Source organism: Dermacentor albipictus, chromosome 2 (genome assembly GCF_038994185.2).
Source record: "Dermacentor albipictus isolate Rhodes 1998 colony chromosome 2, USDA_Dalb.pri_finalv2, whole genome shotgun sequence".
NCBI lineage: Eukaryota > Metazoa > Arthropoda > Arachnida > Ixodida > Ixodidae > Dermacentor > Dermacentor albipictus.
The window spans coordinates 42,243,392-42,260,543 of record NC_091822.1 but is presented as its reverse complement, the minus strand read 5'-3'; the positions used below and the strand labels follow the sequence as shown (position 1 = coordinate 42,260,543).

The 17,152-nt window shown below is 43.0% G+C and overlaps 1 protein-coding gene across 6 annotated transcripts in view; it reads right to left on the bottom strand.

The window, feature by feature from the left end:
• LOC135912770 (uncharacterized) overlaps positions 1-17,152 on the bottom strand; it is a 48,212-nt gene that overhangs the window by 27,323 nt on the left and 3,737 nt on the right. Inside the window, exons 1-3 of one of the 6 annotated variants that reach the window (XR_010567767.1) lie at positions 8,156-8,249; positions 2,894-3,015; positions 2,704-2,822 (exon numbers count right to left, since the gene is read on the bottom strand). Coding sequence is in view for 1 of the 6 variants with exons in the window: in XM_065445305.2 (XP_065301377.1) it covers positions 2,704-2,811; positions 2,964-3,015 (160 nt within the window). In the remaining 5 variants the exon portion in view is untranslated. Of the gene's footprint in view, positions 1-2,703; positions 3,016-8,155; positions 8,250-17,152 lie in introns of those variants that run through there. The other 5 variants (XR_010567765.1, XR_010567769.1, XR_010567768.2 and 2 more) reach the window with 5 other exon arrangements.

Sequence of the window (17,152 nt, the reverse complement as noted above, 5' to 3'; positions counted from 1 at the left end):
CTGGCGTGGCCATTTTAACAGGGTGATTACAATTACGCGGCCTGCATACAGGTCAAATACAACGTTGCTGCCCCTCGATCCGCCTGAGAGCTTTAAGGTGCGCTAATGGTTTATCAAGGGCATGAGAAACGAAAGTTGTGTGTTCATAATTCGCGTACCATCCGCGTTGAACGAGTCCAGTCGCTCACTCTTGCTTTTTTTTTTAAATTAGAGCGAGAATATTTAGATCAAGTGAAAAGTGCGATACAACCTTCGTCTGTCTCATTATTTACGTGCGGGTTTTAGATCTTACCGTAAAGCTTATCCCGATAAGCTTTGTAAAATATTTACTGGTACGTTTGCGAACCCCCACCTTTCGAACCTATTCAGTGAAACTGCCCCATTCCCAGGGTTGAAACCCATTCCAGCAAGTTTTGTAAATAATAAAGAAAAGGTACATTTTGTGAGCGCTATGGAAATGCTGTTGCCTTCTGCGAAATCAGCCGCAGCCTATAGCCTCCGTGATTGGAGACCGCCATTGCTTTATCAAGGTCACAGGGCACACATGTCCTAGACTCATTTCCGGCTGTCCTACTAGTTTTTCAATTAAAAGGCGGTTTCTAAAAGGCGCTTTGGAAGGAATTTTCCTAGCTTCGACGTCGCTAAAATATGGCCAAATTACTCAGTGATGCCGCTAAAGTTACATTCCTGGTCGCTAAGTAAAAATACTGACCGCCAAACAACCAAATGTAGTGACAAAATCGCTAAAATGGCAACATTGTTCTCACGCCATTGGGGCAAAGGAATATAGTGCACCTTGTGCTTCGTCTGTATAACGGTCACGTAATGGCAATTACGGGTTTCACAAAAATACTAAGATTGCGTCGCAGAATTCTCATTTCACAAGCGCTGAAATTTAGATAATTTGTGGGCCTAACGTAGACCAAGTGCTTCTTTATGTTAAATAAATTAAGTGACCTGAGCACTCTTGAACCTTGCTGGAACTGTAACCTAAATGATAAGGTAAATGCACGATTTCAGGTGTAATCATGTATTGTATTTCAAACATATCATTTAAGTAAAGCTGTTCTGCCCCGTGTTGGTATATTCAATGTTTTATTCCGACCTGCACGCGCACACAATAAACATGCAAGTTGCGGTAGATTGGTTCACGCCATGTATGCCTATATATAGCATTCACCAAAACGTTCATTATACTAGAATTTACTCTGCAGTTATAGCGCTAATATTTAGTGAATTTCGAAAGAAAATTTTACGAAACTTTAGCGACTTCATTGTCTCAGTTTAACGAGAATCTCAGTAAACTAATGGCAGCACCGATAGTAGTCGGTACCCAAAATGCTAAGGAAATGAAGGAAGCTGCGTGATGCCTACATTCTATGGATATATAACGCTTACAAAACTACTCAGAATGGACAGGCATGTGATACGTGATGTTCATAACGTGCATAAAGCTAACGACATATATACTGAATAAACGGTGATGTATCGCTTTCCAAGCGCGATAAGCTCATCAAAGCATCGATGTTCGACATAAAATGGACTTCTCCTTAACTTTGCGCTTAATTGAACTAGAACTAGAAAAACCCGTGACTTGGCTTCCATTGTTACTACTACTACTAATATTACTACCACTACTACCACTGCTACTACTACTACTACTACTACTACTACTACTACTACTACTACTACTAATACTACAATCACTAATATTACTACTACTATTACTACTACCTCTACTACTGCTACTAATACTACTAATGCTGCTATACGAACTTAGTTACTAAATCTATTGGTGAATTATTGGAAGATCACGTTGAATGTTTGACAATTCACGTTTGAGGCATGAACTCGGCAAGCGAACTCTTACGCTGTAATATCTTTGAAGTAAAAAGAAAAAAAACGTAATTGACGAAAAAAACTTTGATGAATAGCGCACTGCACTGCTAAACAGAGTGCTTAAGAATAATACGGACCCGCCGTGGTTGCTCAGTGGCTATGGTGTTAGGCTGCTGAGCACGAGTTCGCGGGATCGAATCCCGGCCACGGCGGCCGCATTTCGATGGGGGCGAAATGCGACAACACCCGTGTACTTAGATTTAGGTGCACGTTAAAGAACCCCAGGTAGTCGAAATTTCCGGAGTCCTCCACTACGGCGTGCCTCATAATCAGAAAGTGGTTTTGGCACGTAAAACCCCATAATTTAATTTTCTTTAGAATAATACGTGCCCTCAACGCAAAGTCAACTACGAATAAAGGAGCCCGAAACATTGCATGCAGGTATACCTGATATTGTTTTACTATTTGGCTCATCCATGGAAATTTACATTCCACTTTAGCCGAAGTGCTAAGAAAGGCATGGAAGGAGCCGCAATAATGTTCACAATGTGGCTTTGTTAATGTTGATTCCATACATGGGACCCCTTGCATTTGGTCCCCATCGCTCGGCCGCGGCAACGTAAATCGACCCCTCGCGGCCCGCCACAGAATGCGGTAACAACTGAACCACCGTGGCACATTTTTGGCTGTTTGCGACCATCGAGGCTGGCTGGGAAAGTAAGTTAAAATGGCTTTCATGCCTGAAACGCGAAGCGAAATACATTCCCACATGACTAGGCGCTTTCACGCAATGATGTCACGTTGCTGCTTCATCTCAGAGAAGATAACACGGATGGAAAGTGCGCTGAAACGCGCAAGCCTTACCCGCGATGATCAAGCAGAGAATGAAGAGGGAAATCGTGCGGCTGTGCATTCTTAAGTCGTCTTCGGCAACTGCTGACGCCGACAGTGTTCCAGAGATGCTCGATCCACCTGCACCGTTACTGCGAAAATTATTCGTAGTGAAATATTTCTGCGAGTAGTACAAGCGTCAAACTGAGTCTAGCTTCTTTACGAGTGATCGTCGGTGAATGAAGCTTGTGCCGATGACTAATCATCCCCGGATTTGCACTTGCACTCCTCACCCAAGCTCAGCGCTGCAGACCACTTTCGGCTGGAGCACACGTGGGCGCGCACCTGCGGGATAGAAAGTCGGAAATACTATGTCATTGCCTCCTCCGTACAGTTTCCATGACACATGAACAGGGGATTCACCATCTGAACTATTGCACGCGCTTGCGCAACAACTGGGAGCGCCCCAGTACTCGCAGAACTGCAAACGAAAGCATCCGCTCTTACAGATGCAGGGGGCATATGTCGCAGAGAACAGTTCCTCCAGCCGTTCGACGAAAACTCTGTCGTCGTTGAATTGCACCCATAGTGATACAATAAAACTTTAGTAGGTGAAGCAATAGCGACTGAGCGCCCAATTCCGGCTGCAAAACAACCTGATTTGTGACGCCAGCCCAGGGCACATGATGGATGAATAGAGAATGTGGCAAACATAGAGTGGAGCGGCGTGCTGGTGTCGACATGAAGCAGCTGAAAATAAAGTTGCTGACTGCCACCTGCGATGCGATCCAAGCAGCACCGCTTATGCTTTTGCATATGATCGCACTATCCACGTGGGCCGCTTTGAATTGCATGCTACTTCTGGGAAATCAAGCCATCAGCTGGAATGGCGCCACAGAAACTTCTCAATAAACGCTATACGTAGAAACTGGACAAAATAAACTTGATTGAAGTACTCATTGACTGAGTGATTCTTTATTCATTGGGTTTGACGTACCAAGCGCATATTCCATGGGAAGCTGTGCGCTGTGATACTGATTAATTTTAAGCTGTCTAATCAAAGACGAACTTGAAGAGATATGTCTCCTGTTACCTTTGCCTTGAGATTGAACGACGAGCCTTTGAGAGCCACGGTTCTTTGGAAGCTACTCGTTTATTATCGCAACCCCTCAATGTGCACTCAAAGCACCAGCGTTTTCGAAGTGGAAGGGCTTTCTGCATCACCATCATCATCTTCATCAACAGGCAACTCTATGCCCACTACGGGACGCAGGCCTCTGCCAACCATCTCCAGTAACTCCACTATTGCGCTTGCTGATTTGAGCTTCCACCTGCAAATTCCCTCATTTCATTACCCCATCTTGTTTTCTGTCATCCTTGATTGCCCTTCCCTTTCCTCAGCACCCATTATGTAACTTTAATGATGCGCAGATTGTCTATCTGCGCTATGCCTTACAAGTCCTAACCAGCTCCATATTTTTCTTGTAATGTCAAACAGAATATTAGCCATCACTGCTCTCAAATCCACGCCGCTATCTTCATGTCTTTTAACGTTATGCCTAACATTTTTTGCCCGATCGCTCCTTGCGCGGTCCTTGTTTTCTAGCTTCCTGGTTAACCTCCAAGTTTCTGACCCATGTTTTAGCGCCAGTTGAATCTAATGAGCGTACGCTTTTGTTTTCCGCCACAGTGGTAAGCTTCCAATCAAGATTTGGTTATACTTGTCATATGCAGTGCTACCCTTTTTATGCTTTCTTAAGGTTTATTCTAATGATAAGGGTTCCTCGTGAGTAATTGACATAGACAAGCGTACTGCAGCACATGCTCGAGGGGCTGTCAACAAATCATGCAAGCTTGCTCCCTTCCCAGTCTAGTGGAGTGTACCATCGTCTTCCACCTATTAATAATTTATTTATTCATTCGAGTGCCTCTAGTTAATGGGTATTAGATCAGGTGTGTACATTCATCTCTAATGCATCAAAAATTAAATTCTGGAGTTTTACGTGGCAAAAACACTTTCATTATGATGCACGCCGTAGTAGAGGACTCTGGAAATGTCGACCACCTGGGGATCTTTAACGTGCACCTAAATCTAAGGACACGGGTGTTTTCGCATTTCGCCCGCATTTAAATGCGGCCGCCATGGCCGGCATTCAATCCGGACTTGCTCAGCAGGCCAACGCCGTAGCCCATGAGCAACCACGGCGGTTGCCTGTAATGCATGCACTTCACAACTAATGCACACTTATGACAAAATATGCACACATAATTCATAACTCATGCGTACATTCGTTAATAGATACGATCCATAGTATTCTTGAAAGTGGCATGATGAGAGAGCAGCATGACGGGAGTAAACAAGTTGTTTCGCTCATAATTCCTCAAGCCTGCTCTTACTGTTTCTATGTTCAGGTCCTCAGTCATTTGTTGCGATTCCTCCACAGCGTTGTTGAACAGGTCAATGTCATCTGCAGACCGAAGGCTGTGTAAATTTTCACCGTTACCTTCCACTCCTTAGCCTTTCTAGTCTAACAGCTTCAATACATTTAAGCATGCAGAAAATAGCAGTAATGAGATTTTGACTCCTTGCCTGAATCATTTCTTCTTAGGTAAGTTTAAACTTTCTTTGTGGGGAAATAAGGTAGCAGCAGGGTCTCCGTAGATATTTCCCGAGATACTCATTTATGCTTCCTGTACTCTTTGATTACGCATTGCCTTGTAGGCGACTGATATCTCTACTGAACCTAATGCATTTTTAAATCCATGAAAGCAATACAGAGATGCTGATTGCACTTAGCAAATTTCTCAAAACCTATTTTATTACATAGGTAGCATCTATCGCAGCATATAGCGTCATTAAGCCAGTCTATTTATTTGGTCGATTGAAGTCAAGACGGGCATGGCGCTCTTTGGCCATACTTGGCCCTTGCGTCATTAAACATCAAACTTTCATTCAATTCAAGTGTGGCCCTGATTGTGTTCCAAATTATCTAGGTGAATATTCTCTAAACTGAAAGCAAGATAATGAGCCTATAAATATTCAATTCTTTAACGTCTCGCTTCTTATGGATAATTACAATGTTGGCATTTTTACAGCTCTCTAGTTGACCTCAAGCCCTGTGGCATTGCTTATAAGGGGTGACCAGATTTTCAAGCATGATGTCTCCTCCATCTTTGATTGAATTGATTTTTATTCCATAACCTCCTGGGGTGTTTCCGCGGCACAAGTCTTGCAAGACCCTTCTAACTTCAGCACTTGTTATAGAAGACGCCTCTCTATCTTGCTAGTCGCTGTTTCCAATGAAAGTTGCATGGCTCTTTGGATAGTTTAATTAACGATATATATTCTTCGGCTGCTTTTGCTATGTCATGGAAAGTGCTGATAACATTACTTTGTACTGGTCAATATATCATTTCCTGTGGCTTTTATTATGCTACCGAAATTGCTGCTGAGATCACTATGCATATATTTCACTGCATCCACTTTGCCCTGTCTTATACGAATTTTTTCAATCATACAATCAGTTTATTATTATTACGTCGGAGGTTAAATACACCATACAAAATATACAGAGGAAGGTCCGAAAGCAAATACTGCAACGGGATCCTCTGTGAAAATACAAGTATTCGCAACAGTGTGAATAATAGATCCAATATATTGAGTAAGAATAAGAGTAAGCACAACGGAATAGAAACATAAAAATGCATGAAAGCAAAAAACGATGAAAATGAGAAATAAATACACTACCTAGCAAAACTAAGGAAACATGGATATGAAAAACGTAATAAATAAAGTTTTAGTGAATTCCTGAGTCAAAAAGAAGAATCTTTGGATTTTAGAGACATGGGTAAATCATTCCTTAATGTGATCGCACACAAAGATAAAGATGATTTGCCGTACATAGTAGAAACCTTAGGTAGCAAAGAAATGTTTCCAGAAGCAATCTTGGTGCCGTTGGTACTCTTTAAAAGCTCCCAATTACAGAAATTACTAGAAAGTTGAGTTGTTACTTTTTATACAACACAATTAGACAAAACTGAAACACATTATGAAATGTCAAGATGCTGTTGCAGCGAAGAATAGCAGTATCGCTGGCGCGGTGAGATTAAGGAAAAAACCGAACGGCTTGATTTTTTAAATGCTGAAGGAATGAAAGATGACACTGATAAGTATCCCCCCATTGTACGATGTCATAACTGGTAGGAATAGGTCTGAAAGTGAAGTAAAGAAAAAGAAGTGTTTAATAAGAAAAATATGAGCGTACTTTCAGCAATGCAGAATGCCGAATACTGCCATCTTTCCATATTAGCAACACGGTTAACGAACTTAAGGGCAGAATCGAGATGACCGCCAAGGAATGATACACTATCACTGACGCTAGTGAAAGGCGAGCCAATTGCAATGCCTACTAAGGACGTTAAGTTACGTTGAGGTAATTTAAAGACTAGAAATTTACATTTCTTTTGAATAGTAAGTATAAATACTTTTCGTGGCACAACTTGCACAGGCTACACTGTTATTCTTGCCGATAACTTGCATGGCTGCTTTTATTGAAGCTACACACCAGCCTTCAAACAGATACTTATTTTTGTGCGGTTTTGACAGGCTGAGCTCATTCTGTGTGAAAATTTATCCAATACCTAAGTTGAAGCCCCCTACTTGGAGGAAAGTCAACTGGTCTTTTCATTCCAGGAGGGCATCAAAAGCTTCTAAGAAACACCTCTCCTGGCTTTCTTGAGTATCATTGCTTCCGATACGACTGTTTATTGCATGTAGCCTATACGGTACTATCATTGGTTGAACGCAATACTTTGGTCCCTTTGCAACGATAGACAGGTATTTTTGTCCAAATGGGGCGTCTTCTATAATTTGCGCACTGTCACGTTCGACCGACCGACTATCAATACCTTAGTTATGGGCGAAGTACTTCACGCGTAGTCAGCGATCATACAAGCGGGCATTATGAAAGCGGATGCGAATCGTCGAAATAAAATAGAAGTAAGGGTTCGTCTTGTGCGAATGTTTCTGACTTTGTCTTCATCTAAGTTTTCCGCTCATTATTCTTTTCTATTAATATGAAATTGCTTGCTCATCAAGGAGGAAACCTTGCGTGTACCTGCAGCTACCCCCACCCCCCAACACAATAAAACACCAAGAGAGCATCTTTTTTCACAGAAAATTCAAAAACTATTTGAGCTCAGTTTCTTAATGTCAGGGTAAATCACAGAGAAAACAAACAGGGAACTATGCAGAAAGAGGTCCTGAAGTTACAAACCGCTGGCGGAACCTCCTCGGGAGCAAAATCAATCAATCGAATCTTTCGGTTTTTGCCGACAAGATGGATCAAATAGCTGGCGCTCATCTCGTATCGCCGACATACCTCGGCTGCGCATTACCGCTAATTGCACATGCTATATATATAGTTCTGAGAAAAGTGGTTGGCAGAGAAAACATTTGAGCAAAAATAGCGTAGGTGACCCTAACCTTTGACTTGGTTGTCTCTTAGTGGCACTGGCACTTCGGTGTTGGTGCTCTTTAGGTGAAGCGAGCGAACGTCTGTCCACTGGCACGATATGCGAGCAAGGAGTGAGGGAAAGCGAGGAGAAAGCGCAGCGCACACCACCTGGCGGGGCGTAGCTGCGCAAGTAGCCTACCTTGCGCGTCCTCTCCGGCGTTGATATTAAGCATGTAGCGAGAGTGCACGCGCAGCTGGTGCGAGCAAGAGAGCAAGAAGGTGGACGCCGGGAAAGAAGTGAGAGAGGAGGGGAGTAACGTCAAGTCCGCTCTGCTAGGCAGATGTTGTCTGTGCCAGGCAACTATTTTCCATTAACTAGCCGGTACATCAACATGACACCTTCTTGTACTTGACGTCAATAGTGACATCGTTACTTTCGGTTTCTACTTCCAGGATTCCAGGAATTTTGCGCAAGTCGTGCTTACGTGGCGGTTCTTTAAAGTATACGATTATGTGCTTTGGTGTTCGGTAATCAGCGATTTCTAATTATATTCTTATTCTAGACACTTCAGTAACTAAATCTGCAACTAAACTTGTGCTTTGATATCATTCCAAAATTAAACGCATCAATTTCGTACTGCACTATTTTTCGTATTTCTTTCCTGATTTATTTTGAATTTCATTTGTGGTCATCTCAGGAGGTGAACTGGAAGTGCTGCACAAGAAACAGGAGTGTCGCTCGATGCTCGTGGCAGTCATAACTTGCCAAACAATTAATTATATGCCGCCTCTTACCCGATCCATTGCCACCTGATAAGTGGCGCTGAACTGTTGTTTATTTTTATTTTTTTGTTGACTGATAGTGCTTACAGATTTGGAAGTATACGCCATGCGTTTGATGTTTCTTCACAGCTGGATCAGCAATTGGTGCTGCAACGCGTTAGCTTGAGATAAAGCTAAATTTAGTAATATTGCCTCTTCTCAGACATATTTTCTTCACAGTGGTATTCCCAGCAACAGTGTTCACAGTTTTGAAATTCGGTTGTCTTCTTCAACATGTTGCTATGCCTCTATACTCTTAGATGCTTCTATTTTGTGGTACTTCACCAAGCAGCTGAGTGCAATGTCCTGAATGCAAGCTGTCTCAAGTGGAACAGTGTAAGGTTGAACAACAATGTAGGAGCCTACATAGCTGAATAAACTCGAGGGATGAAACAGTACAAGTAACTTTTTCTGCAATTATGTTTCTAAAAATTTAGAGGACGCTTAAGCTTCGTCTAGAAGAATGGAACACGACAGCTTTCAAAGATTTTTGACAGCTTGTCGCACTTCCAGGCAATTGCAGGGTACGTAACCGTACCCTGCAATTGAAATGCAGAAATGCATTTCAATTGTGCTGAAATGCCGTAATATAGTAAGTGGGCTCACTGGCTCATTGTGTTGCGTTTTTTTGTGTGTGGTTGGCTGAAACATTAGACGAAGACAAAATGAGAAAAACTAACAAGGATAATCTCTGTCGTCTTGCATTCTCCGTGTTTTAGTCTAAATTTCGCGCTCCCTAAAAGAAATTTCGTAATATACTTGCAGGGCGTGTTGCAGTGAACTATGCTATATGAAACGCATTTCAGCATCACTATGCATTTCTTAAACGCTGAATTGGAAAGCAACTAACTCGGTAGTGGACATCATCCTGCCTTTGCTGTCTGGAGGTCATGTGTTGGAGTCAAAATTGTCACAAGCTGGAAGAGAAATACCGTACAACTTGCGCACTGCACCTCCGTGTGCCATTTCCTAAAGGGACAAACAATTGGCGAGTATATGTTGTCAGACGTTGATAGAAATAAATGACCATACCTGAATCGCATGGCCAATGATATGACCATGAAAGCAGCATGTTTTTGCTGATTTAAGGAGTAACTTTAATTGTACATCGACAAAGGGAGTCTCAAGATCCCGTAAGTGGCGGGACTTTGCGGTGAAATCGTGTTACTTGAGATGTACTACATGAGAATTTTTGTAAGTAAGCAGCATTTTTGTATGTAAGTACAGCATAGGCATTGCCTAAGCAGTCAGCTCGTATATTATTAAAAGCTTGATTTTTATGCTATGCATATTACGAAGCAAAGAAAAGCGACACACTTGTTTCAGAATGCATGGCTGAGCTCATGCTGTTGTACGGTCGCGAGCTTGCGAGTTAATACCCAGAGTAGTGTGGTCTCCCTGCGAGATACAAAATTTTGTAGACTCGTTCTGCAGTATTTGGGCACCAGCACTGCAATATTAGTATACGCTTGGCTATGGCAACACGCTGAATATCGTATCACGTGTAAAAGTGTTCTTTCGCCCTCCAGAACTTAATTTCGCTTGGCTGAAGTACACTCTTAACTGGTTAGTTGCCAAAGGAGTTCAACAGGAAACCAGCTATTCTAGTCGAAATAATTTACCAATTCGGAAAACATGAATTATCACCAAACAAACTCATACTCCCTCACAGCTAAGGCCGCACTTGCCTGCGTCCCACGAATGCCAGCGTGTAATCGCTATCGCGCTCGCTTCACTCTTTTCAGCATGCTGCCCATGAACGACTACGTCCTCAGTGCAGATAGCGAAATTCTCATAAAAATGTTCCACGGCATTTTTCACGTTACCACTACATAATTAGACACCGTGACCCGTAAGCTTACCGTTGTACTAAAAACCTGAGTACGATGAAAATCGGTCGTCAGTTCCTTTAAGCCATGAAACTTTAAAAAATTATATTCTCAAGTTTGCCTGCTAAAACCACGATACGAATATGAAGCACGCCACAGCCGGAAGACTGCGGATTACTCTTGTGCACATTGGGTACTTTAACGGCAACCAATACACGTCAAAGAGCAGTTTTGCATATAAACCCCATGGAAATCAAGCTGCTGCGGTAAGGTTTTATTCATGCACCCTCGAGTTTAGCCGCGTAATGCTAAAGCCACTTCGCCACCGCGGTGGCTCTAAGGGTCAAATTAAAATGCACAAATGGCAAAATGGCCAAGTTAGTTAATAGGCATGAACGCTATATGAGTGCCTTTATCGAATATATGCTGTTTTGGTAGGACAGCTTAACTGATCATCTAATCATCAGCTTAAATAATCATAATTGAGCTATTTTAGTGTTCGCCTACATGCCAAGAGGCTGGTTTCTAAAAAAAGGAAGCAATAATTATCTATTCATAATGGAATATGTGAGAGTACAACACTATTCATAACAAGCTAACATATTGAGGACGTAAGACAACTTAAATATTTCAACGTAGATGCCACATTTGTCTTAGTTAAGCGAGAGTTTTTTAGTGAACACGCATCGAAGACAACCTGCCTGGTTTTCCGCATAACGGTATTGCTCGGTCCCACGGAAAGCTACTTTCCTGACGGAAATGTGTGTGTTTTTTTTGCGTTTTGCAAAGAAGTAATTTACTAATACACCTAATTCTTTTGTGTGTGTTCTTTAATGGATATATAGAGCAATATAAATGTAGTGCTATGCAGCGTGCACGGTTTCCTTGCGTACGCATATTAGGTTTGATGTAATAAATACATAACACGCTATGTGTTATATCGGTATTAGGTTTCAAGTAATAAATACATAACAAGCTATTATGCTACCGGTGGCTTCTAAACGGCTGTCGGTAGCGAAGCCACCGTATCGCTTTCCCAGCCCTCTGTCTGCCGCTGCGCTCGCTCCGTATCGGACGCAATCGTCCGTGTCGGCACCGAACAGCGCTGAGTGTCGTTTCCGCGTACAAGCTCGGAGATAGCGCTAGTCAAGCAAGGTTTCTTGCGGAGCGGCAACATCTCTGACGTCATCGGAAAATGAATATAAACGCGCTTATGGACCACAGTCAATGTCTGTTCTGCAGGCGCAATTCCTGCGCTACATTTATTCTGCAGGCGACAGTGTATACCCACTGGAGCCATGGCTCATCACGCCGGTTCCGGGGTATCCGGCGCTATCGCCTCCGCAGGGCCGTTTTAACCAGGCCCACTTGTCAATGAGGTCTGTGGTGAAGTGCTGCATCGACCTTATGAAGAGTCGATTCCGCTGCTTGCACCGTTATCGCGCGCTGCAGTACTGCCCCGCTGTAGCCGAAAAGATTGTCGCGGTTTGTGCAGCGCTGCATAACCTATGTCTCCACGCCAGCCAGCAGCTTCTTGACGACGACAGCAACATGGCCGGGAGAACGACGACGACAACCAGGAAAACGTCTTGCCAAGTGATGACCCCGGTCCGACCTGTGGCAGCATAGCGCTGTTCGCAAGGATAAAGGCCACACGGGACAGGCAAATAGCACTTTGTGGCATCAGTAGCAATGCACATTTGCTACACATTCAGCGAGCTTGCCGTCGCGTGCAACGTCACGCACTGGACAACTAAAAAGTTATGCACAATGAGCTTACTTCCGGCATGGCGCCACATGTGCGTCACTGTGGTCCATGTGGCGGGATTGCAGTTACTCCCAGTTTTTCTCTTTCGCTGTGCTTGGGCTGCAGCTAGCAGTTGACTTCCTCTGAGACGCAACACCTGTGTGACTGTGTGTCGTGCAGTGTGGGTACACGTACTCGCAGTTTCGCTTGTGTGCTGTGTTTTGGCTGCAGGTAGCAGTTTACTGCCTCTGAGACGCAACACCGGTGTGGCTGTGTGTCGTGCAGTGCGGGTACACGTACTGGGAGTTTTGCTTGTGTGCTGTGTTTTGGCTGCAGCTATCAGTTTACTGCCTCTGAAACCCAACACCTGTGTGGCTGTGTATCGTGCAGTGTGGGTACACGTACTTCCGTTTTGCTTGTGTGCTGTGTTTTGGCTGCAGGTAGCAGTTTACTGCCTCTGAAACGCAGCACATGTGTGGCTGTGTGTCATGCAGTGTGGGTATGTGTTCCTGTAGTGTTCTCGCTTTCACTTGGCAGTAGATGGATGTAATGCACCATGCCTCTTCCATGAGCAGTGCGAAAAGAAGAGCAGTAAGAATGGTTTCACATCATTACAACGATCCAGCATCATAGCGTAATGACATTATAACATGCCGTTGCGATGTTGTCATTACTTCATCCCCCTAATGCTGTTTTGATTTCTTTCTTGTAATTTCACCGTCTTTGCGTAATTTTCAGTATCACTCTCACTGCCTTGCCATTACATATCGTGCTGCGGTCCATGCCATTGTCGTCGTACCGTGAAATCAGCTGTCATTATTTCATCAGTCATGCCGTTACACTCATTGTGCCAGCATCTCTGAGTCAGAATTGCACAATACCATCTGCATCATTGGCTTTGATCTCATGATGACACCATTGTCATCCTGTTTTTGTCAGCATACCAGGTTCTTGATTACATCATCATGTCACCTCACTGTGTGTGTCAGGCCAATGTCATCGTATTATTTCCCACATAGCATCAACATTTCATGGTTGGTGTGCAGTGGTCGTAATGCCGTCATCACCCCACCATCGTGTACATCGTATGGTTTCTTTTTTGTCATTAATGCTTCATCCAGAACTGTCATTCAATTGTTGCTGTGCTGTCGGCCTAGTGACATTCCGGTAGTATCATAGCAGTGATGTTGTGGTAGTGGGTCCAGCGTCGCATTTCCCCTGATAGCATCTTCTCAACTTAGTATCAACTTTGTTGCACCACTGTAGAGGAAGGAGGTCTAGTGCAAGTGTTCATATGAGTCATTTAGTGTGCAATTGCTAATTTTCGAGGAGCAACAGCTTTCTTAAAAAACAGACGCAAGCTTTGCGAAAAGCAATTTTAACAATGCATGACACAGCAAGAACAATTTTTGCTAAATGAAAGTGGGACTCATACGTTCACAGTATGTGGAGGAGCAGTATTCTTTTATGGATTTAATCTCACATGGTTGCTTCTTTCTAACGCAAAAGCATTACCTCAAGCTGAATGTGTAACACTTTCCTAACCTCCAATCTTGCAGAACTTTCTAAACATGTCAAAGTGTTGCGTACTTCCTCTTCTTTAAATAGTTGAAGCATTTTGTAGCCTCCACCATATATATAAGTGGAAGCTGCACCTCACGGCCAACTTAAAATTGTCACTGAAAGGGCAACTTTAGCAATTTCTCTATGCCCACTGACTTTGAAATTGAAATTCTGAGTATGCATTCCCTTTTGCCTTCTAAATTTTCATGCCAAACGATGTGTACAACGATCGATTACTTTTCCTTATCAGGAACTTCAAATATTGGTTGCATGCTCACGGGTCATGTCCACAGGTGTATAACTCTACACTGGGCATTCCGTGTTTGTGGCGTCGTACACAACACGTCCACTTAGGCGACAAACGACGAAGCTAGGTCCGTTTCGCACAAGTCTATGGCCAGCAATCATCATTTTGAGAGACTTCACAACTGCTGGTTCTCTTCGTCTACCTGCAGCACACTACGTTGAGCTTGGGCATGTCAGCTGCCTTGCACAGTGGCCAAAAGAAAATGACGATCCTGCAGCGCTAACTCTATTTGAGCAATCGATGATAACTAACTCCAAATACGTGCAAACGTTCCCTATGTCATCAGGACACATCATCAGCTTGGATTTTTTTCAGCGTATATACAATAGGCAGTGTGTTAAGAAGCGTTGTAGGTATGTACGTTGAGTTAGTGTAGGATCTGACATCTGCGAGTCATAGCGATGTCATATGAAGCAGCTACCAGTATTGGTTTCGGTGTCTTGTTTATTCGCAATTTAAAATTAGCGATGAGCTTCTAAGCCAATTACTCCATCCCACTGGTAACAGTATGTCAACGGCATTTGGATATGTAAACAGCCTAATGTACTTAAACAACAGAGGTTCCATTTAAAGTACATGCAAACTGTGCAAGTGCCTTGTCTGAGATAACCGTGAAAGCAATCGCATTGAAATGTGTTGAACAGAGAAAGTGAAATTGCGGTCTTGCAAGAGAAATGGCACCTGTGATTAACTTTACTACTAGTAAAATTTACGACAAATCCGCTAAGATGTAATTTCGGAAAGCTTCACTGAAAGAAGTTCACTGTGACATAAAACGCGTAACATAACACGCTTATGTGGGCATGAGTGTGAATGCCACATAACAATGATCTTCAAACATGCGGTGCAGCGTACGTAGCATTGCTGCAGATTCAGTGAGCTTGCTGATGTGCGATATTAAATAGGCAGCATATTTCCAACATTTGTGCAAACTCTAACTATTAGGTTTGTGTTTGTTAAAAAGTACAACTTGCGCAATTGTTCTTTGTTTGAGAGGCTGATAAACTTCTTAAATTTTATTTCCCTCTTTTGTATTGCACAACTGCTAAAATAAATTTACAACAGAACTAAGCATTGTGTAACAAAGCAATGTGGAGCGGATTGCATGAAGTATTTTTTTTTTGTTTTTAGGTGCGTTTTGCGATTTCCCGGTCACCACATTTCCTTAAATGTTATGTTAGGAGCTATGTTGCACTATGAAGTGTATCTCAAAGTGTCGCCTGCATCACTGTGACTGAGAAAGTCTCGTTTTGTGGAATGGCTGACAAAGTAAAGCTTCTTATTATCGTGTATTTTCATGTGCTCCTACGAGGTCATGTTAACTCATGACCGAAACCAAACATGCATGCGCTTCATATGCCAATCCGTAGTGTCAATGTCCTTTACGTCCGTGTGAATTATTTAACACAAACTTTAGGTTTCGATAGCATAAGTTGTGAATGAACGAACTCCAACTTTTGTGGCAACAATTTGTTGTTCTGTATGCACTGGAAAACATGTTCTGTGGCCTGTGCTGTTACTATGTTTGCCTAAATCGTTTCATGCGACAATTCTTTTAATAGAATGCGTCCTCTTTGAACGATTGGCCATATTCGTCATGTTTCTTTTAGTTTGTTGTCGAGTACTTCCATAGTGTTTCCTACGTGTGTTACATTGGGACACATCGTGATTTATTTGTTTTGGAAGTCCTTAATATGACATGAGATTTCTCCTCTGTCTGACGCGACCACACATTTGTGTCCTTCCATCGAGGTGCGGTTTACTTTTTCGACATGTTATGCTCGTAGAATGCACTGTAAACGACCATGAGTGCACGACACCTCATTAGTATTTCATTTCAGCGTGAGCGCAGAAAGCAATGGTGACAGCATTTAGCTGCTCGGACGTAAACTTCTGATCCATGGAACTTATAGCTTTGGCATGCATTTGTGTAATCTACACAAAGTGTACGTGATGTTGCGTTGGCAGTGAGGGTGCAAGAATTAGTTTCAACAACGGCCTTTTTCTATTCTCCAATGGCGCAACAAAGTTGTGCAGCACCTTTACACACTTGAAAAGCACTGGAAGTACATGGTAGTTCATAACATTATTGCAAGGGTGGACTCCTTTTTCGATTGCATCATCTTGACAGAAAGCCAAATTCCTGTACCATACTGCACCACAAACAAAAATTTGGAGGAAGTTGTGCCATGCTACGCCACAATGACTGTGCGACGTGTGCGCCAGAAGTGGCCGTGATCAGGGAACGAATTCTTTCTAAAAAAAAATGAAAGAGCACAGCCGTTCACATGCTGCACACCAAGCCAACATGCCTCCCTCATGAAGTTTTGCACTCACGAGAGTGGACTTTTCAGCGCTTCTTGCAAGTGGCCGGCGCACGCACGGACACTTGGGAGGTTGTAATTAGAATGTACTTAAATACATCTTGAGTTCGTCAAATGGCATCGTCGGCTCATCCTAGCATGCACTTTACAGCATACAGTGCATGGCGACGTCGGTATCACTCCTGGAATTTATCTGGAAGCATCACAGGAACATCGACGGCCCCGTTGTGGCTACAGGGTCTATATGAGTGCTGTTGTGATAAAAACAGATTGGAATAGCTTTACGTGTCACCATTTCGGGGTTGATCGCGCCTCCTTGCATCTGCAGTGACATATGGTGAACCAGAAAGTGTGTTACCGCGTTGATTGGACCACATTATTTAATAACATTGCAGTTATCAGCGTTGGCACGGGAATATGCTGTTCGATGATAG